The 22,809-nt window shown below is 35.0% G+C and overlaps 1 protein-coding gene across 2 annotated transcripts; it reads right to left on the bottom strand.

Moving 5' to 3' along the window:
• Positions 1–428: 428 nt before the first annotated feature.
• On the bottom strand, positions 429–15,935 carry LOC141707740 (uncharacterized). Of its 2 annotated transcripts, none has more exons than XM_074511082.1 (15): positions 15,597–15,935; positions 15,191–15,325; positions 14,944–15,023; positions 14,682–14,765; positions 14,424–14,511; positions 13,664–13,818; positions 11,563–13,555; positions 9,090–9,400; positions 8,517–8,832; positions 5,685–5,840; positions 5,307–5,448; positions 4,094–4,170; positions 2,151–2,290; positions 1,671–1,779; positions 429–1,060 (listed from the first exon to the last, which is right to left on the bottom strand). In XM_074511082.1, the coding sequence occupies exons 1-15, from the start codon at positions 15,771–15,773 to the stop codon at positions 863–865; spliced, it is 4,161 nt and encodes a 1,386-aa protein (XP_074367183.1). In that variant the 5' UTR covers positions 15,774–15,935; the 3' UTR covers positions 429–862. The 2 variants fall into 2 exon arrangements, with proteins under 2 accessions (XP_074367183.1, XP_074367182.1); XM_074511081.1 differs by having other exon boundaries at positions 8,517–8,835; positions 15,597–15,934.
• Between the last annotated feature and the right edge of the window lie 6,874 nt (positions 15,936–22,809).

Genomic DNA, 22,809 nt, shown 5'->3' with positions numbered 1-22,809 from the left:
GTTGGAAGTTTATATCTTTTGTGTACATTCGGATAGTTAAATCAATCTAATATTTTGCAACTGATATTACCAGGAAATGCATTCAGCCAGATTGATAGAGGCTCTCTAACGACTGCATGAAAAGGATGAGTCTGAGGATGCTCATGTAAAGAGGGATGCTCCTGCAATCACTTGACAGAATTGTTGTTTCTCAAACATTATTTCTTTTGGAGACCTTCGACTCCCGCACTCTTGAATGAATCATCCTAACAAATAATAGGTTTAGGTACAGTTTTTTTTTATACTCTAAATTAGTTCTCATTATTTAAACCATCCGAACAAATATTGGTTTTTTTTTTTTGTAAATTATATTTTTCTACTCAAAATTATTATGACAGCCAGAGTGAGTAAGAATGTCAGTAATTAATACTTTATTAAAACACGAAGCATTAAAGAAAAACTGAGGTTTTACGCTGTATAAAGTATAAACTGGACTACTAAATTCACGACTCATATACACTACTGGCCAGTCTTCAACAAATAAAGCAGCCAGGTAAAAGTTATTATGCCTATTTACCCTATCTACTGTACAACAAGGCTAGCTACACATTAATATAAGAAAGAGGTTGCACACTATTTCCTCATCGTTGCCTCTGACATGCGACCTGCCCCAAAAAAACAATTCGGTTTACAAATTTCATGCATCTAACAATTCCGGCTGGCTTCAATCCAGATCGGTGTGCTTTGGATGAAGAAACTAGTTTTGTTAAACCTAAGCTCCATATATCATGATCTCTTTCCCGTCTGACCATTTCATTGCTGAGAAGCTCACATTTCCAATTCACAACTGTAGACTAGACTCGGGAGAAAATATATGAGATATTCAGTTGAGAGCATAATGAACTCGTTCAAGGATGCGCACGACCTGATTAGCTGTAATTGGTGGAGGAGATGACTTCAAAGTCAGCATAACTGTTTTTGGTGAACCAAGTGGAAGTGACAACACCGCCTCTTGTTGCATACTTGTAAGTTCCAAAAACTGAGCTAGCATATCTCCGTCAAGTATTCTGGGTACAGTGGCCTGTCAGTAATAAACAATGGCTCGTCAAATCAAAGAAGACGAGCAAAAGAAATGAAGGCAAAGATTTATTTTATGCTTAAACAGATGATTAAAAAAAATGTTTTCTTACTTATCTACTAACGTCTAATGGTATTTGTTCAGGCCTCTCTAATCTCAACCTGGACTTTTAACTTACAGGTTGTCCCTTCTGTTTTGTGCTTGCATTTCAAAATATTGATCTATATTATATATTACCTAGGGTATAAAAATATAAGGAATACAGAGGAGACCAAAAGGATCAAACTTCATTGGCTTTAGGTTACACAGTTTTTTTTAGCAGTATAACGGGCCAGTGTTGCCACCAAAAACAAGATACAAATGGCCCAATGTTTATACAAGCAACAAACTACAAAGCTCTTTTCCTATATAGGTCTGAAGGCAATTGGCCAATCAACCACATATATAAACATGATACACAACCAAATACTTGTAGTAATAATAATTCGAACACCACTTTCTTGAGCTAAAGGTGTACTAATGGCACTTCTCAACTACTAGTAGTAATAATAATTCGAACACCACTTTCTTATGAACAGAGAATATTTCTGTTTAACAAAACAAGTTTTCTTACCGCACTTTCACGGCTGCGAAATTCGTTATGATCATTTCCCAAAATAGGGGCTGTCAGTGGGTGAACAACAAGACGGGTTTGAACAGCTTCTAAGATTTCATACTCCTCCCTACAATATATAACATAATAATTGAGTACCATAGTCCCAAGTAGCTCCTTACAATAAGATGCCGGATCATGTAAACAGAACCCCTCAGCATCGACCATTGATAGCCCTTGTAGACAGCTTCCTTTGACATATTAAAACACTCTAAATTTGATAATTGTCCACATTATATTGGGTAAAATGACTTTACAACTCAAAATCATTATGAAGCAAATAGGATGATAAAACTCCGTATAAGTTGATGTAGACTTTTGACATCTGAATTCTGAATACATCTCGTACAACAATTCCAAAATATACAATCAACGATCTTCAATGTTCCTAACACCATATGCACTACAGAATAATGTCATAGGTAAGAGCAATATTCATACCTCGACAGAGGAACAAAGCTTATTATGCTTCCCAACAGTGTACTGACCAGGATGCTGTTGCAGGAAAAGTTGAACACTGTACTGGCAACATCACAACCCCTGAATGCATCATCAGCTGGAAGTTTGTACAGAAGTGAACCCTACACGGAAGTTTACATCCCAACAAACAGTAAGTATTTTAGATATCTGAAAGAAATTGCATACAAACAGCCCAGTTAAATTCTCAATAAGGAGAGGTTATATTCCTGTTTTATTGTAAGTTGCATAGTTAATAGCTCAGTAAAAGTTTAAATTCTCTAGAAGGAGAGGTTATATTCCTGTCTTATTGTAAGTTGCATAGTTAACTGCTCAGTAAAAGCTAAAGGAGTTTGTTTCCTAAAATCCTCAAAATACAGTGCAAACTCCATCCAGATTATATGGCAATTCCTCCTGGGATGTACATATCCATACTTGACCACTCTAGACAGAGATTGTGGTGGTTATATAAATGTAAATATCTACACTACTGAGGAATAGGATTTTGTCATGTGTTAGGAGGGTCCTGCAGATATATTATTTGTTCAAGCATTTTGCTTCGAGAAAACTTATGGGGAAAAGTGAACTAAACCATTCTTACAAGTTAAAATCCTAGTCTCACTTCACTAAAGATCATAAACCTTTGAACACTCCAACAAGCTTGATTTCTCAACACTCTAAATTTCTGTCCTGTTAACCAAAGTGATTGGAGATGAAACTGATTCTATATATTGAGGGGGATCTAATAGCTCCTGATCATCAACAGAGCTTGATCCACGGGAAAGATATAGATCTCTAGAATAGCATGAATGAAAGGAAAAACACAAGTTGATGGATTTAAATTCGCAAGAATCAACAAAACTCAAGTCAATAATTAATACGAAGAACAGCTGAAGAGGCTACATAAGCTTTATGTTGGATTGAATTACCAAAGACTAGTCAAGAAGACAAAACTCAAGTCAAGAATGTAATTAGTTCAACCTTCAACATGTAATGCAGCGGAAATTTTAATTTACAAGAACCTTATTCACTTTCAGATGAAGCTATTGGTAGAGATGTCTTACAGAATTCAATTAAATTCCAATTGTAAAGAAGGGCGGGTGTCACAGAAAAATCGTGATAGGTATACAAAATTCCTTGTACAGATCAGACGTTAGTCCTCTGATGTGATTAATAACAAAGCACACTTTATTCTGGTAATTAGAGCAGGCACAGGCCAGATTAAGCAACTATGTATGTTGAGTTGGAACTTAACTGGTTAGTGGCTGTCCCAACACACACACAAACAAAAAGAATATTCTAGATACATATGCGTAAGAGGGACTTTTAGTTGTTAATACTACCTCTAAAAGCACAAGGACTGTAAGATCTGCATTAAATATACATTACCAAGACAATTATATAGTACATATAATTCTTTTCCTTTTTTTGTTGATAAGTATAGTATGTATGATTCTATTTTAAAGGAACTTTGCTTTTTAATCCAACTATATACTCTCACCCTATTACATTAAATATACATTATATTATAAATAAAACAATATCCCAATCTTTTATATACTCATATGGTTTTAATCCATTTTTATCTTTGAAACTGATATTTTCATATACTATCTAATATACTATTTTCAAAACCCAACTTTTTAAATTACCTAATCATGTATTTAAAATACAAAGATAAGATTTTATATTTGTGAAACCCAGATGAACTTGTACATATGTCCTATTTAACTACTTATATGTCCTATTAAACTGGACTACAAAACCAGATTTTGGCTTTTATAATATACTATTACAAAACCCATACTAAGTTTTATTATTACATTATAAACTCATATTGAGCGTTTACTATTAAATAAACATTGTTGCAAACGTCAATCAATCAGAATGTTTAGATACAGTAACAATATGTTATACCAAGGACGTACCTTCCTGATGCTCATGGCAATCTCACCCATATAATAGGAACAATTCAGAGCTAAGTTGCTTTCAGGACTGGCATTATCTGGAAAAGGCATCAGCTTCAATATAGAAAAGAATAGCAAGAGTACAATGCATACACAATATGCAGATAATAAAGAACTGATGGAGAATTCAGTACATAACAATGCATTTTTTTATATATGTGCAGTATCTGAACCTCAAGAAGATAAATAAGGGAATTATAAGGGCATGAAAGTTACAGTTAAAAAGAAATAGAGTAGAAGAATCTGGTTCACTACTGCAAGTATAAAAAGGATTAAACCAAGATAAATTATACATTTGTTTATACTTGGACTAATATGCGTGATCAATAAAACGTTTTAAGAGTTATTATATATACAGTACAAGGTATATTCTAGCTGCATTCATCAATCACATAGTTATAGACTAACTCAAAAACTATAACACTAATAGTTAAATACTCATCTCATTAAATAATACGACAGATACTTTTATCTTGTGCACGAACATTACAATAAACAAAATAATATTCTTAATTTTGTGAGCTAAATATTTAGTTGAGTCGATAAGTTCTCGGCAAGTGTTGTGGACTGTATATAGGCAATACAAAGAGCAAAAGCCTACAATTAGAAATTGAAGAGATATCTGAATTAAAAAAAATTAGTGATGAAGGCACTAAATCTTGTAATCAAAATGTCTTTTCTTTGTCTACAGAAGGGCAAAAGTATCAGTTTATTCGAAAGACAGTTTATACATCTACTAACGATGGATTCCTTTAAACGTAAAAACCGGAGCAAGAAGAGAGCTGGGCTTGCTTGAGCAAATCGGGGCTTCAAATGTCACCAAAAGCTTCCAGTACTAATAAATGAGTACAGATTTTAAATTTTCGGTATCTAAATTTGACAGGCAAATTTTAACCTTCGCAGTACTACTGCCACGGTCTTCAATTGCATTTTCAACCCAACTATGAAATTGATAATTACGCTACACATTTTATATGCAAATATACAACTACAGGGCGCTAAAGGAGCTTATATATGACAATGTATAACAAACTTCAGAAAAAGTCAAACAAGCAGAAAGCAAGATTTGTAACTTGGCTTCATTTAAATGTCATTCTAGTAATCCTGTTGTAAATATATTCCAAGACAGGTAAAGAGGCACACTATTAAAAAAAATTATGAAAGTACAATATACCTTCCAAATGACTTGGACGTGACAAAACAGCAACACTCCCTTTGCGATCTGACACAACAGCAGTGTCGGCATCCATAAGCATGCAATCAGCAACTAGTCTCTGCACTGGGTCACAGTAAAGTTGCTCCAGTTTTCTTGCGTCCTGGATTAGAAGTAGGTTGAAGAAATACATGTGGTTATAAACACAAGTTACAACAATGCAAAAGCTGATGATAGCACTAACCGAGATCAACAATATTTTGGAGATCACCAGAAATAAAGAATCTAACCGATATCAACAATATAATGGGGATCACCAGACATAAAAAAAATGCATTTTAAAATTGAAGGCCATTACATGTAAGCTGATAATATTACCAAAGTTGATCTTATTGATACCTCATGGTATGAGAAGAAGAGAATGCCATCTCTGCAATCACCAACAGCAATTCGTGTAAAATGTGTAGTCAAAGTCCGTATCATAAATCGTGTTCTAGCGACAGCTAATCTTCTCACCCTTTGGTAATTATCATTTGGGAATCCACAAACATAGAACTGATACAAGAAAACAAAATATTACAGTTAGCAAATGGGATCCTGGAAAATTTATTAATTTTTATTACAAAATACTTGAACTAAGTGCACATTGCCACCCAGGATTTGGCCCATTCCGTAATTTGTAACCACTAGCTAAAGATCATCCAGGTTCATGAAGTTTCATCTTTCCTGCACTGTCTCACCTGATGACCTCCAATGACTCCAAAGAAATTAGAAATACATTACATGTCCATGGCTATCTTATTTAAATAGTTGTCTACCTAGCCTTATCTCCGCCTCAAATCTCTGCAGGTATGGTCAAGTACTACAATTGAGCACTCCCGGGCTCACCTTCACTAACCTCTCTGTTGCCTCAGTTATCTTTTCTTTAACCATTTCCTTGATTACTTATTAAGCACTTAAATGTACTACTCTAGCACTTGTCCATGACTCTCTCCTAATCCTACTTTTGGAGTGAGAATTGTGGCTAATTTCATGCTGCAACACAGCAACACTCTCTACAACCTTTTTTCCCAAGCTTATACTTACGATACTGGGGAAGAACATCTCTGACCTCATTGACTTATACCAGGCTACTGCTCAAGAAATGGTCTGTGGTTACTCTCAAGCAAATCGAAGTCAAGTTATGCTTTAGAAGTGGATTCACACGAACCACTAGATTCACTCACAACCTATTTGTGATTGACTCTCTTCACTTTGGGAGAATTGGAAGTACCCCCCCCCCCTCCTCTCTCGTTACATTGCTGGGTTCGATCTTGCATAGTCACAGCCAGATTTTCCGTGAAAGTAAATGGTGAAGCTGCCTGCTACTTTGGTAGTAGAAGCGGAATTTATCATGGGGATCCCCCTATCCTAGATGATATTGCTATGGATGGCTGATCTTCCTTTAAATCCCTCCCTGAAAACCCAGGATTTAAATGTCACATAAGAGCCAAAGAGGTTGGTATATCCTTCTATGCTTTGCAGATGACCTCACTATATCCTCCGTGCAAATAAATATTCAATTAGTCTTACAATGTAATTACTTCATTCTCTTCTTGGCCTTTAAGTCTTAAAACCTAATCCAAGTAAGAGTGCATGCTTTCTGGCCAATATCCCCTACCAGCTAACTTTTTAAAAGTTCCTATCATAACCTCTAAACTTAAATATACTGACTGCTCTGCTCTTATTGCTACATCACACCTAGAACATGCTCCTGGACCAAGCATTTATTATCTTATTCTCGCAGATTACGACTTGTATATACTGTAGCAATCCAGGCATGATAGGTCTTCCACTATATCCTGAATGAATTTCAAGAACTATTTTCCAATTTCCTTTCTAAAGCTTTTATGTCTGCATAAGTAACTAGGCATTCTTTAACCTTACCTAATGAGGAAGGAGTGCTCGGCTTGAAGCCTTAAACCTCTTCTCTCATAACAGGGCCTTATTTTTAACCATCTTGGTTTATTGTTGAATCTTCTTCATCCTCTCAATGGGCATTTATTCATAAAACCATCTAAAAAGGTTTTTGCTGGGGATGTCAAATCCCAGTAACTGTTCCTCGATTCTCTTGGCTTCAGGTCTAATCTTCTTCATCCCATCAAATGGGCTTCTATTCAATAAAACGATTTTAAAATATTTTTTTCTGGGGATCTCAAAATCCCTGTAATTGTTCCTAGATTGTTAAAAAAGTGTTTTCCTTGGAGTCTAATTTACTTCCTCTAATTAAATAACATTGCCGGCAGGGTGAACCTGTCAGTTTATGGTTTGCACCCAGGTATAAGGATGGTGCCCTAAGTGCTTCAGCAGTCAGCACAACATCTAAAGAAACAGCAGCAGACATCATTGTTTAAAGCTATTAGACCTAGGGCAGTTCCACTCCTTGGACAAGCATAATTGGGCATAAATTACAACTCTCTAGATACTCATTCCTCACTCAATTAATCCTGCATGGAGTTACAATTTGTTCATTATGTTGTTTTTGCATTAATAGCACTGAGACTACTTTCACTTGTTCTTGAAGTTTACTTTTGCTCGGTTCATTTTTCATGAGGCATGCAATTGTTCATTTGAACGTCCTCCCAAGCGACTAGTGACTAGTCGATCATCTTCTGAACCTCTCAATGAATGATATTTATGCAACCACTAAAAAGATGGTCTGTCAAGGTCATCGAAAGCTCCGGCATACTTCTTATCTATTTTGTTTGCCGAGAAGAACAAATCTGATAGTGACGAAGAAGTAAATGCAGTAGTTGTAATTCAACCAAAAGAAGACTCATGTTCTATTCTATCTATAACGAAAGGAATATTATATTTTAAAGAGAAGAGATTCAATCTCCTAGAAGTCTTGCTACGCTTCCTATTAATTTGATAATTGATGAAATATAGGTTGATCCATCAACAAGGTTTCATTCAGCTCCTTGTCTGGTTGGTCCTATTTTTTATTTGTTAGGTTATCAAGCCTTGTTTTGTTTTCTGTTGGGAGAATTAATATGTCTTTGGGGCTCTAAAATCCTCCTGTATACTGACTTTTTTGTTATACTGCATTTAACACAACCAGCAGATCACCCCAAAAAAAGGTCGAAATATAGGCCACTCAAAGAATCAAATGAGGAATCATACAATAGCCTAATCCATGCATTTTACTATTATGTGTCCAGTACAAAAATACAGAAGAACTTTGCAACTTACAACACAACCAGCAGAGGCCAGGAAAAAACGATCAAGATATGGACAGACCGCGAGTACCATTCCGGACAACTTAGTTGAATAACATAATTTCATGCTCCAAGCTTCAGTTTCTTCAAGCTTGATGCCGTCAAAGTTATTTTCATCCGGACTGCTGCACATACTGCTATTTGACAGCTGTTCAGCAGCATACCCAGTTACGTCTCGAAAAGGTGAAGTTCTCTGAGAAGATGAACTAGCCTTTGAACCATGTGTCATAGAACCACTATCGGAATTTTGTCTATGCTCAAGGCTGAGGACTATCAACCGTCCCTGTGAGCTGCTGTAAAAAAATGGTATCAGTAGATGCACGTATATATATGGCTTTAACTAATTGCCTCCAATACCATAACTAAATGAATAGCAAGCATTTAAATGTTTAATTTAGCTCCACGCTGACAACTTTTTAGCCAATGTATCACACTTGATACCGGAAAAAATTCAATGAAACTATATGATACTAATGGTAACAACTAAGATTGATAAAAATTATAGGAAGAATAAACTGAATTATAATGTAGAGAACAGAGGTTTAACCTTTCGGCTTCACCACTGGCCATTATTGCTGGTCCAGCAGAAAGACTAGTTCCAATTACCAACACATGTTCGTGTCCGACCTTCACCAACTCCATACATTTTCCCGTTTCCCCAGGGTCGAGTTTGAATGATGACAGAATTGAACCACTGAGAGGGTCCACGTAGCATATATCCGATGAATAAGAGTCATTGCTCAGATCGTTCCTCATAACAAGTAACAACCTGCTTTCATTATGGTATAGAACCTTCCTTGGAGTACCTCCAAGAGGAAACTTCTGTACATTCAGTCTCTTACTTTGGACCATCTCCACCTGAGTTGGTAATCACTAATGTTTTAGTAGATTATACGCAAGACTATTATTATGAAGAACATTGTAAATATAAGAAAAGGGAGAAAAGAAGAGAGAGAAAACGAGGACTCGAATTCCACTAAAGGTAGGGTGCGAGTAATTATATTTCCATATATGACCACAACCAAAAAATAAGAAGAGACGCGGTGAAATGTATGGGTAACCCTTGTAAATATTTATTAGTCAGACTGATATTATGATTATTTCAATCTTGCTAGCAAGGCAAACCTTGAGGTACAAGGCCAAAGCTTGCTGAGTAATGACTACAGTACTCGATCCTGATCAAAGAATGGAATACATTTATCATTCATATGTATGGGCCTATGGCCCATAAGTCACTATTTGAAAACATTTAACATTTCTCTCAGTCTGGTTGAATGATCTAATGATGTGGATGACAGATATTAGCGTGTACCTATTTTGTATCATTATTTAGAAATATAGTTGACAGTAATTTACTAGAATTTGATTATATTCTATATAAGTTCATCAGGAGTATTCTAGAGAAACGGTATTACAAAATTTATTTTTTCTTTTGTCATTGGGATTTTACTTGTTTGATCGATTTAAATTGAGATTGAAGTCTCTTTTATGGATTGTGATCCATACAAATTCTTCTCTTCGGTGCTTGATAAACCCTAATTTTTTGGCATGAAATAATACAAGTGTCATAATTATAATATTTCTGATTATATAAATTTATATTAATTTATATATTTAACGAATAAAAATATATTTATAGGCAGTGATAGCTCAATTGGGGGAGCGTCGGATTAAAACACTGAATGTCATGTTTTCGATCCACATTCACCGCATTATATTTTTAACTTATTAAGAAAAAATTGTTTACTTTTGTATCACACTAATTCTTTAAAATGAACTAATACAAGTATCATAACTATTATCTTTTTTTTATTACATACATTTATTTTAATCTAGGAAGCACCGACACTGATACGGCGACACGGGACACGGGGATTCGTCAATTATCAAAGTGTCCTGGATACGGGACACGGCAAAAAAAAGTTATAAAAATATAAAAAATATTTTTATATGTGTTATATATATATAGATGTATGTATACATTTGATTGTATATATATAGGGTTATAAAAGATGAAGAGGGGTGGTTATAAAAGACAGAGAGACACAAAATTAGGGTTAATATGAGATGGTTTGGTCTTTTAAAAAAAGATTTTGGACTTTTTTAAGATGATTTTGGACTTTTTTATATGGGCTGAGTCAGCGGGCCGTGTCGGTCGGGTGTCGAACCCGTGTCGGTCGCGTGTCGAACCCGTGTCGGTCGCGTATCGGTTGCCTTTTTCTGTCGACACGCCATGTGGCGTGTCGGACACGTACTCAGCCGTGTCGGTGCCGTGTCGCCTTGTCGGTGCCGTGTCGTCGTGTCGGCCGTGTCCGACACGCATACGGCATCCTTTTTGGAGTGTCGGTGCTTCCTAGATTTTAATTTATACATATGACATATGAAAATACATTTATATGCGGTGATAGAACAATCTGGGAAGCGTCGGATAATTAAAACTCAGAAGGTCGCATGACATTATACTTTTAACTTGTTACGAATAAATTGTTTTCTTCTATGTTACCCTAATATTTGGAATGAAGTAATACAAGTATCATAATCATTATATTTTAGATTAAATATATTTAACCCTAGTTTTATGGGTTGTGATCCACGATTTTCTATTGTCTTCCTTGATTTAATTGCTGTTCTACTGCATCATCTAATAGTTCTGCGTTACCAGTTCAACTTAAATGTATATCAGGACCCAACTTAGAGTTCAATATAAAGTTTCAGAAGTATTAGTCTACAAATTAGAGAGCATAGACTAGAGACTGGCAGTTTGTTTTCCAGACTCCAGAACTGACCAACCTACTAAGAGGCAGGAAGTAGGGGGAGAAAATAATAACCGAAATGAGAACCAGGATTGCTCTCATTAAGAATAATTACTATCATCTAAAACTGTAGACTTTATTACAATTTATCTACTGTACAAATGCATGCATAATTATACTAGCCTAGAAGTATACAGTAGTTCTCTAACTAAGTGAAAAAGAAGGTATAAATTAGTAACGATCAATAATATTACTGACAGTCCTTACCAAGTGAAGACTGTTCTCTGCAACAAACAGAACTCCATTAGGGCACTCAGCCGAACATACAGGGGTTGCATGCGTGGAAGGTTGAAATGAGATGGATGCATACATGAGGCTATGCCTTGCAGTTTGCAATAACCAAGGCCTATCACTAAGAGTGATTATATCAGCATCAAGGGAATCTGTCAGTGGAATCAAGAAAGCAGGAGTAATACCTATGCGGCGTACTGCAATTAACTGCAGGAATACAGGAGAATTCTCCTTCATTTTATCAGATGATACAGCACTTGAGGAATTTCTGTTAAAAGGTGCAATTGAAGGAGGCACAGACGAACTACTGTAAGGACTATGAATGTTTGACTCGGGTGAGGACATCATATAGGCAGAAGGCCATTCAAACCTAAGTAACATTCCATTCCTCAATCCTGAAAGAACATATAGTCGATCAACTACTACAAGCCTTATATCTTGTGGGATACAGCCACTTATAGTTGTGCCCATGGTATTTGTCAGTGAAATGGTCCCGATAGCAACCAACTTTAAGCCTTTATCTGGTACAAAGGATACAACTTCAACTGAAGGCTTATGAGTCCCAATTACAAAAGTATTACCTATGTCAATGTCAACTGGAACAGAAAACATACTGTCTGGGAAACTGGAGTGAGGAGTTGGAGGCTTTCGGACAGAGTGCTTTTCAGGAATGGAAATACAGGACAACTCATTCTGCAATTGTACATGGTACAACTGATATATTTCATAACGGTAAGCTGACAAAAACCTTATGCTAAGAATATATAGTAAGCATGGATTGGATGTAGCTACAATAATTACATTCTGTCCAACTGCTCCAAGACTAATGCTCATTTTTTCAGGGACCCAGGAACTGCAAACTGGAGATGACAATGGAATACCTTCAGGGTGGACAACTGTAGTAGGCAAACAAAGTGTGACTGCATTTTGATGGATCTGCACAAGCAAACCATCCCCAACAAGACCACAAGCGAGAGTGCAGACATCAGGTCGGAAACCAACTGAATCAGTAACATCAGTAAAGCTTACACCAACAGAAAGCACCCTTGTCTCTTCAACGAATGACAGTACGAGCAAAGAATGATGAGAATCATTAACTTTCATCTTAACTGTCCAAGTACCAGTTACACCATGATAAATAGGAGGAGTTTTCAATAATTTTTCTACACTAATACCATTTTGGATGATTCTTAAAGACCCCTCGGGTGCCATTCCACAGCAAGCAAACATTTGATCATGTTTCTCATCAATGTAGTCCACAACTGACATATCCAATATTGGTGATATATTTTGAATAGGATTTCTATAGAGCAACTTTCCTTCTTCCAGTTTTAGTACCATTCCATCACCCATCTCCACAAATGTAGCCAACAGCCCACCTTCAACCCACAAAAGCGCCTTGGATGGAAGACCTTTAAAGAGACAATCGGATAGGTTAACTTTTAATCCAGAAAAATCAGAATAAATCTCAACCATATATAGCTCTCCAGAATCCACACTGAAAACCATCCTTGGATTTTTCATATTTCTTGGTTCCCAGCTCCAGGAACACACATGGCAGGAGGTTTTATTGGCAGTCCCACATTCACTGTCTATATTCATGGGGTCGTCATCTTTATCTTTATGTCTATCACCAAGCTCCAGTAAGGCAGAGGCAGCCACGTCAAATATGCATTCTTCTTCAACACTATTTACTTTACACGACTCCTCAGAATCATTGAGCTCCTCTACAGCAATGGATAGAGAAAATAAGCTCGTTCTACAGACACAACATGGATTGTGAGCATCTCTAAGATCCATTAAGAGAATATCACCAACCCTAAACAAAAACACGAATCCATATAATTCAGGAACTTCAGTTATGTCATGGGCCAGGGGTCCAGCCTCCAAATACTGAGACAATACATGTATATTGTCTTCCTCAATATTCCATTCCAACAACAACAGTTCATTGACTAGTGAATCTCTCCTGCAATATCAGATCAAAACATTTATAAGAAATTTAGATTGTACAAGTTACCAACTTTGTAGAAAACGGAACAGTAAATTCCCTGTGCGAAGTAACCAATAACCATACCTATTCAGAAGAATGGCTATTACAGGGTTGTGCTCCTTACATGATAGTCGTAGATCTCTCGAAATAAAGCACATGCTCCATATTGTACCACTAATCCTGGAAACTAGTCCACTAGCACTTGCATCTCCTTCAGTTTCAGAAGGATAAGATTTTCTCTGAAATAATGATATGACATGGAACATTTTTGTTATTAATGGGAAACTTGGGTATTCGTTTATTAACGTTGTTTAGAAACATAAAACAAATTATACTGCAAGCTGTTTGTTCTTCTACATACAAGTGACACTAAACTTTTCTCCCCAATTTTGTTTAACTCACAATATTATGCAGATCTCAGTACATACATCTTACAGAGATATAAGCAAGTGATAGTGATTTCTACCTAGAGATGGACTACTATAATTAAGATAAAATCCTAAATGGGTCGTGGTTACCTTCATAAAATATAAAATAAATATAAATTACTCAGTGCGAACACAGGCTGTACAAATTTAAATTGAATTTCCATTGAATGTAAGAGTGGAATTTGTAATTATTTATCAATACTTTTCCTTCATTGTTGTTATTACAGATAGATAAGAAGATAGTTGATGTTTCACATGGTCATACGCATTTCATGATGATTAACTATATAACTACATATTAGCAAAACAAATTAGATCGTCTGTATTCACCAATCTTTAAAAAAAAAAATTATAAATTGTGAAAGAATGTTGCTAGGCACGAATAGTAGGGTAATACGAATGAGTGAAAATGATACCTTTTCAATGATATCATTACCCGCGGATATTGAAATTTTGAAGAAGGCCACTTGAAATTCATATGCACCAACCGCAATAAAACCACCACTGCATGGACCGAAATTTGTATCAATATATATTCTAAGAGATATTATCACTCCTTCAAAAATCATGCCTAGCAAAACCCAAGTTACATTTATATAAAACAAACATCTACCCCCATAGTCCCACTCAATAAAGAAAGAAGTTATGTGCTTAAATCAACTACTGTAACTTACTTGGAATCTATAGTCAGCATCCTACCAATTTGATGCCTCGAGTTTCCGGGACTTGAGAGTAGAATTTGTGCCAGGGGGGAAAACCTAAATTGACAACACATATATTACTAAATCTTATAGATTCAAAAGATAATATAGGGTTGACCAGGCCTAGCTGTGTATATAAAAAAGAGAGCCAAAACAGTTCACCTGTTCCTGTGTGTGCATGTGTGTGAGGGAGAGGAAGAGGAAGAGAGAGAGGGAGAGAGAGAGAGAGAGAGACCTATGCATTTCACTGCAAAATGTAAGAATTGAGAGCTTTCCAGAATCAGAAATAACGACCAAAGCATCCCTTCCTTGCATCTTTAACCTCCAAAGAAAAAGGAATAAATAATATGAGGCAAATCATCATCTACCAAATAATCTCCCTCCACTTTATTCACCAAACAAAATTTAATAAACCGCCCACATATTAACATCTTCCCTGACATTTCCATAGCCAAACAAAGCAAGTCTTACAAAAGACAAACCTGCAGACTTTGCTGATGAAGATTCCCATTCCACCTCAAAACCGCAATATCTTTAATTATACCAAACAAAGGCTGCTCGCAAACAGATTGTACAGCACCGTCATCATCTATAATAACCAACTCAATCGACGTTTCCTGTACAACCAGGCAAAACAGAAAGTCAAAACCTTTACAAATCAAAACCCTAAAAAAACATCAGTTGTAGCCTTGTCATTTTAATTAAAGTACAAGTAAATATAAGTAAACTTATGCCTAAATATCGACAATCACAATGTGGTAAAATTCCGTAATTAAACACAAGCATCCCCAATTGAATTAATCGCAGCATATAAAACATATTGAACAAAGCTGAGGCTGAAGCAACAAAGTTATAGAAATTTGGAAATATAAGAGATAAAAAAGATACCTTGGCGAGAAGGACGTCGTTGGAAGAAGGAGAGCGAAAGTGAGCAGGAAGGACCTGAAGAACAACGGTGCCACGGAGAACAGTTTTAGCGAGATAGTGAGGTCCTGACGCCGATCGGGACTTATAATTACTGGAACTGCTGCTCGACGAAGATGATTCTTCTTCCGATACAGCCATTTTTTGGTTTAGAAATTAAAAATGGTCCAGATTTTAGTTTGAAAAATAAAAGATTTAAATTTTCTGTGTTAGGGTTTTGAAATTTGGTCGGAGAATTGAAATTGGGATGATATCGGGTATCTATTAATTAAATAAAATTAAAGTCGCTTTCCTTTTCTTTCGGGATAATCTTTTTTCCTCTTAACCCCACCGGCCCACCCTACACACCCCTCAAACTCACACCAGCATTTCGGTGTAATTATTATAAAAATAAATATTTATGAATTGATGTGTCTTGAACAGGATAAAAAGGTTATAGAGTACCATCGGTATATAATACTATCCTATAACATGTTCCATACACCGGCTTATTATGATATTTATAATTTTAATTATTTATAAATATATATTATAAAAATAAAAAATATATATTATTGAGATTAATAAACTTAAAATATTTATATATTATTTTGTATATATTATATTATTGAATAATTGAAAATTTAGATAGTTAAAATCTTAAAAAGTCCTCTGACCAAATATATTTTAAAGATAATAGAATGATCAAGGACCAAATATTTCGTCTTCTTCGGCTTTTTTAAGTATTTTGGACAGTTGAATTCTAAAAATAAGGTATTTTGGTCATTCTTCCTTTTTTAAAATAAATATTCAATAATTATATATAATATACATATTACTCAATATTGATATAATATTTGATTATATTATTAGCTATATAATTAATTTATAATGTTGAGATCATAAATTTGATTACTTTTTTGCATTATAGCATTAATATCTTGGTTTGTTTTGTAGTTATTCATAATAATTTTGTAACATCAACTTTATTTTCCTGTTAGAAATCTCTACTTAAACAAGTGAAATTTTAGAATATATTACATAATTATACATAACATAAATAATCCTTAATTTTGATATACTATTTTATTATATCATACTTATTTTGTTCACTTAAACCATAAACTCGGGGATGATGGTAAAGTTGGCAACAAGTAAATATTTTGGGTTGATGTGTGATACAATATGTTATGTCCTACGTATATTGTATCATAATTCTTTTTATTTTTTATAATTTATTTAATAACTAATATATGGGTTTGCTTATATAGGAAACTATTAAGTATTTTTTTGGAAGGTATTAAAAAACCAACCAAATTATCCTATATTTTGCTTATAATATTATAGTATAGACTAGCCTATAACATGTGCGATGCACGGACTAATTATAATATTTTTAATTTTATTATTTTAATATTTTTTAAAAATAATTCATAAAAAACAATAATTATAAATTAGTAATATTAATTAAGTTAAAATACTTACATATTATTTTGTATGTATTATTCTATTGAAAAATATAATTTTATATTGCTAAAATCTTAAAAAGGTGCAGAAGGAAAGTGGAAGGATTGAGTAGTGGTGTATGTGAGTGATTTGGTATTGTTTTTTTAATATTATTTTTTTTTATTTTTTTATGAATTTATTAATTATTTTGTTATGTTATAATTTGAATTACTAAAATTAACATTGGAAGTGTTTGGTTCCCGGTAACAAAAAGGTTGAATTTAATTAGAAATTAAGTTGGATAATAATTCATAGAATTTGTAGTTATATTAGATACATGGTTTAATTTTTTAATTAAAATATATTTTGTAATATATAATAGATGATGTCAAAGATTACTGGAGCTAATAATGTCATTAACCTTCAATGATCTGATGTCAAAAACTTACTGGAGCTAACAATGTCATTAATCTTCAATGATCTGATGTCAAAGATTACTGGAGCTATCAATGTCATTAACATGATGATGTCAAAGATTACTGATGCTGACAATGTCATTAGCAATCAGTTAAGCTTGGGGCCAACCCTAAGATTAGTTGTATTGTAACCTTAATCTGTAATTCATACTTGTAACACTTAATGTCTGTAAAATGTAAATGGAGCAGACTGGAGCATTTTTCCCTAAACAGTGTCAAGCCTAAGAATTTTATTTGAAAGAAGATCAAGAAGGTCATGCCTCAGAAGAATTATGAAGAAGCTTGGAGTTGAATAATTCTGTTTGGTGAAAAACATTCTAAGTCAAGATCTCTACAAGTCACAAAATTAGTGTTAAAGAGAACTCATTCGAGAACTCAGAAAGACCTATCGAGAACTCAGGAATTGCCTATCGAGAACTCAAGAAATTCTATTGGAGATATCAATAAGTCAGATACCCATTCGAGAACTCAGAGATATCGACAAAATATACATTCATTAGAGAACTTTGAGTTATCGATAAGCCAAAGTCCATTAGAGAACTCTGAGTTATCGATAAACCAAAATTCACTAGAGAACTCAGAGTTGTCGATAAGTCAAGTCAACAATGAAGTTTTAGAGATATCGACAAGACAACATGCCTATCGAGATGTCGAGTTCTCTACAGCTTAATTGGAGATCTCGAAGTGAAGAAATTTCTCTAAGTACAGAATTGCACAACAGTCTAATATCCAAGGTTGCAAATCAACAAACAATTCACCTAGCTGGATTGACAAGTCTACAAAAAGCAGCTTGAGAGATGTGCAAGATCCATGGCAAAGATTAACTAACAGAGGAGATTAAAGTAAGCACGGGATGCTAAAGATATGCTAAGCCAGAAATGGAAGATTTGCTTTTCTATAAATAGAAATGACAAAAGACAGTTTAGAAAAGCTAATAGCATGTTTATTATCCACTGTGTAAACCAGCAGTTAACTGAGTTATAAAGTTAACACTGGTCCTCCAGTTAAGGAGTAACAATCAGGATAGAAAATCTAGTATTCTCTCTCAAGAAAGAAGCTAAGTTCTAAAACAAGAACTTAAAGATTTTATAGCAAAACACTGCTTGATTTTTAATATAAAATTAAGTGAGTTTTGAAGATCTTTGTTTTACATATCTGCATAGTTATTTATGTTTAACATTTATTCTACTAAATCATTGACAACAACCAACTGCTAAAGCCAAATTCGATCAAAAATCAAACATTTAAGCCAAAACACATTCACCACCCCTGTGTTGTATTCATACCTAACAAGTGGTATCAGAGCAAAATCTGAAAGTAAACAGATTAGATCTTGGAAAAATGAATATACAGAAAATCAGTAGTATCAAGATTCCTCCCTTTGATAAGGTCAACTACACTTTATGGAAAAAGAAAATGTTGCTGTTTATAAGAATGGCCAATCATCTTTACATTGGTATCCTCAAGAACGGGCCCTTCACTCCTGTGGTTAGAGTTGAGGAAACCACAGATGGAGACATGGTTATTCCAGCTCATTATGCTCCCAAGGATCCCTCTGAGTATACTGACCCTGAAAGAGAGAAAGTTTCCCTATATGGTGCTTTCCAACTGATACTAATTGAGTCACTTGACAATGTAATGTATAATAACATTGTCAACTGTGACACTGCTAAACAGATATGGGAAAAGATTGAGATATTCTGTGAAGGAACTGAGGAGGTTAGATCAAATCAAAGAAGGATATTGATTTCTCAGTATGAGGGTTTTATGGCTAAACCAAAAGAGGGTACTACTAATGTGTTTGAAAGGTTTAATAAGCTGATAAATGACTTGCAGCTTCATGATAAATTTTATGATGTCGAAGAAGTGAATTTGAAGTTCTTGCTTACTCTCCTTGATCATTTGGAACAAAAGATCTCTGCAATCAGAGAAGGAAGGGATTTGAGTAGAATCACACTAGAAGTGCTCTATGGGGTTTCGAAAACTTATGAACTTGAAATGATTCAAAAGAAATCATTAAGGGCTGGTCAAGGATATGTACTGGACGGCTCAAGTGCACTAATTGTGAATGATGGCCAGACCTCTAATAATGAGCAAAGATCCCAAACTCCAGAAGTTTTTACAAGTGAGAAAAAAGTCAATGACACTAAAGAACAAGTCATACTGGAATTGGATGAAGTTGATGAATTCTACACTCTTGATGAGCTTGATGAGCTAGACAAATCAATGGCTTACTTGGCTAGAAAATTCTCTAACACTAGAGTGAAGAAACCAAGATTCTTCAAGAGCAAAGGACAGTCCTTCAACAAAGACAGCAGCTGGAAAGAAAAAGGGAAGTACACTCTTGATAGCAAAAATGGCTACAAAATTGGATCTGTTGATAGATCAAAAATAAGGTGCTTTAATTGTGATGAGTTGGGCCATTTTACTACAGAATGTAGGAAACCCAAGAAGGCAAAGAAAGACAAAGCCTATCTTGAATTGGAAGCAAAGTATGCTGCTCTTCTAAAGAAGCAACAAGGGAAAGCTTATATTGCTGAGGGTAAAAGCTGGGATGATTCAGATAATGATGAAGATGAAGAAGTTGGAAACTATGCACTCATGGCCTTGGAGCAAGGAGACTCTTCATCATCTAAATCACTGGTACCAACTCTTACCACAATTGATTTAAATGTGAGTCAATATAAGGAAACGGTTGAAAGGATGAGCACAGAAATGTTCCACATTCATACAAGCATGGTTGCTGCAAATGAGGAAGTTAGCAGATTGAAAAAGATCAATGAAAAACTTGAGAGTGAAAAATAAGAGACTGAATTATTGCTGGTTGAGCTTGATACTGCTAAGCAAGAAAATGCATACTTAAAGAACAAATTAAAGTGTGCAAGTGAAATTGAAGCAGTATTGAGAGAAAGGCTGGAGAAGAATGAAGTGAAGCTGAAATCCTTCAAAAATGCTTCTGATTTGATTGGCCAATATCATGAAAAGAACAAGCCATGTGCAAACATTGCCATTGGTCTTGATTATGAGGGTTTGAACAACAAAAAGAAGTCTGTCAGTGACAAAGGAAAATCAACTGAAACTGCGGGATGTTCCAATTATTTTGAAGAAAGTTGAATCACCTTTGTTCAAAGCATGTGAAGTGAACTTCAGTGAAGAAGAGTTGATCATTAAACAGGAAATAACTTATGAAGACAAGGAAAAGAAAAATGATGAGATAACTCGGTCTTCCATCTCCGTTGAAACACCAAAAGCCAATCAAGAAACTAAGGAGCCTGTGAAGGAGATTAAAGCTGAACAGGTCAAACAGAAAAAGAAGAATATAAATGAAAAGATTGGGATAAACAAAAGCAATAATTTTGCTTATGTTGCAGATGCTCCTAGAAAGAGGTGTGAGAATTATGGATCAATGAATCACCTAACTCATCTTTGTAAAAAGATTGTTAGCAATCCACCTGAAGGAGTCTGCAAGTACAATGAAGCTAAGGCTAATGATCCCTATTCATTGTGTGACAAGTTTGACTGCATTCCCTACAACATGAAAGTAATGAAGAGTTGCCACAAATTGAGAATTGATCTCATAGAATCAAAAGTTAGTTCTATATCTAAAAGGGAAAGTGCTCAGCAGTCTATGAATTCCATTTTATCTGAAAATTCTCATTCCACTTCTGCAAAATCAGTTAACAAGCAGAAAGTGCCCAACACAGCTTGGGTAGCTAAACACACTTAATCCTCACTGTGTGCAGGGCAAAGGAAAGAAGGTCATATAGATCATTGATAGTGGATGTTCCAGGCATATGACAGGTGATAAGGCCCTGCTATCACAATTTGAGGAGATGGTTGGCCCTTTGGTGACCTTTGGAGACAACAACAAAGGATTCACAATGGGATATGGCAAGATTAATTCTGGAAATGTTGTTATTGAAGATGTAGCACTAGTTGCTGGATTAGAAGTAAATCTTCTAAGTGTTAGTCAATTTGCAGACAGAGGTTTTTAAGTTGTTTTCAACAAAGAAGATTGTGCTTTTATTAGCAAAAAGACTGGTGAAATTGCTCTTAAAGGAGTAAGAAAGGAAAGCCTGTTTGTTGCAGACTTAGACTCAACAAATATGGATGGAGTGTGTTGTTTCTACACCAAGGAATCAGAAGAGCAAAGCAAATTGTGACATAAAAAGCTATCTCACTTGAATTTCAAATCAATCAACACCTTAGTCAATAAAGAGCTTGTGAGAGACATGCCCAGTCTAGAATTTGCTCAACTGGAAGTTTGTGAAGCTGGTCAGAAAGGAAAAATGAAAAGATCAAGTCACAAGTCAAAATCTGTGAATTCTATAAGTGCACCTCTACAACTTATTCACATGGACTTGTTTGGGCCAGTAAATGTCTTGTCCATTTCAAGGAACAAATATGCCCTTGTCATGGTTGATGATTTCTCAAGATACACTTGGGTTGAGTTCATGTACTCTAAAGATGAAACTCCAAACATTATAATTGAGCACATCAAGAAAATTGAGAAGCAAGCTGAAGGAGAAGTTAGTGTGAAAAGATTGAGGAGTGATAATGGAACAGAATTCAGAAACTCAACATTAAGTGAATTCTGCAAAAGCAAAGGTATTGTTCAAGAATTCTCAGCAGCTAGAACACCTCAACATAATGGAGTAGTTGAGAGGAAAAATAGAACATTGGTTGAAGCTGCTAGAACCTTGCTACAAGATGCTCAGTTGTCAACTAGTTTTTGGGAAGAGGCTGTTAATACTGCATGCTACACTCAAAATAGATATCTCATAAACAAAGCTCATGGAAAATCACCTTACTCAATCATGTCTAACATGAAGCCTACAGTGAAGCATCTACATGTGTTTGGAAGCAAGTGTTATATTCTAAAAGACAACTCTGAATATGTGGGAAAATTTGACTCTAAAGTTTTTGAAGCAATTTTTCTGGGATATTCATTGGAAAGAACAGCCTACAAAGTTTATGTGATTGATCAAAAGAAAATTATGAAAAGCACAGATGTGACTTTTGATGATGACAAGTGTCCATGCTTGGAATGTCTTGATGTAAATGATGCTGAAACCCTTGCATTTGAAAATCTAACCATTGATAGTGATTCTGATGAGGAAGATAAAGTTGTGGCACAACAAGTGACAAATGAAGAGACCTCTGAACAATATCATGGGAATGAAAGCTCTCTTCAGACACCTGAATTTGATGGCACAAACTCAGGGGGAGAAGAAGAGAATGGAAATGACAGTCATGGTAATACTGAAGAAAATGAT

This window comes from Apium graveolens, chromosome 2 (assembly GCF_009905375.1).
Source record: "Apium graveolens cultivar Ventura chromosome 2, ASM990537v1, whole genome shotgun sequence".
Taxonomy (NCBI): domain Eukaryota; kingdom Viridiplantae; phylum Streptophyta; class Magnoliopsida; order Apiales; family Apiaceae; genus Apium; species Apium graveolens.
Note: the sequence above shows the minus strand (reverse complement) of the source record. Positions and strands in the feature narration are given on the sequence as shown.

Bases quoted from the DNA above. Each gene is read 5' to 3' on its own strand.
- LOC141707740 (XM_074511081.1), bottom strand. From the start codon at position 15,773: ATGGCTGTATCGGAAGAAGAATCATCTTCGTCGAGCAGCAGTTCCAGT. The intron at 13,556-13,663 runs GTATGGTTATTG...CTGATATTGCAG, and splicing joins ATAGCCATTCTTCTGAATAG to GAGAGATTCACTAGTCAATG. The intron at 9,401-11,562 runs GTAAGGACTGTC...TTACCAACTCAG, and splicing joins CAGAGAACAGTCTTCACTTG to GTGGAGATGGTCCAAAGTAA.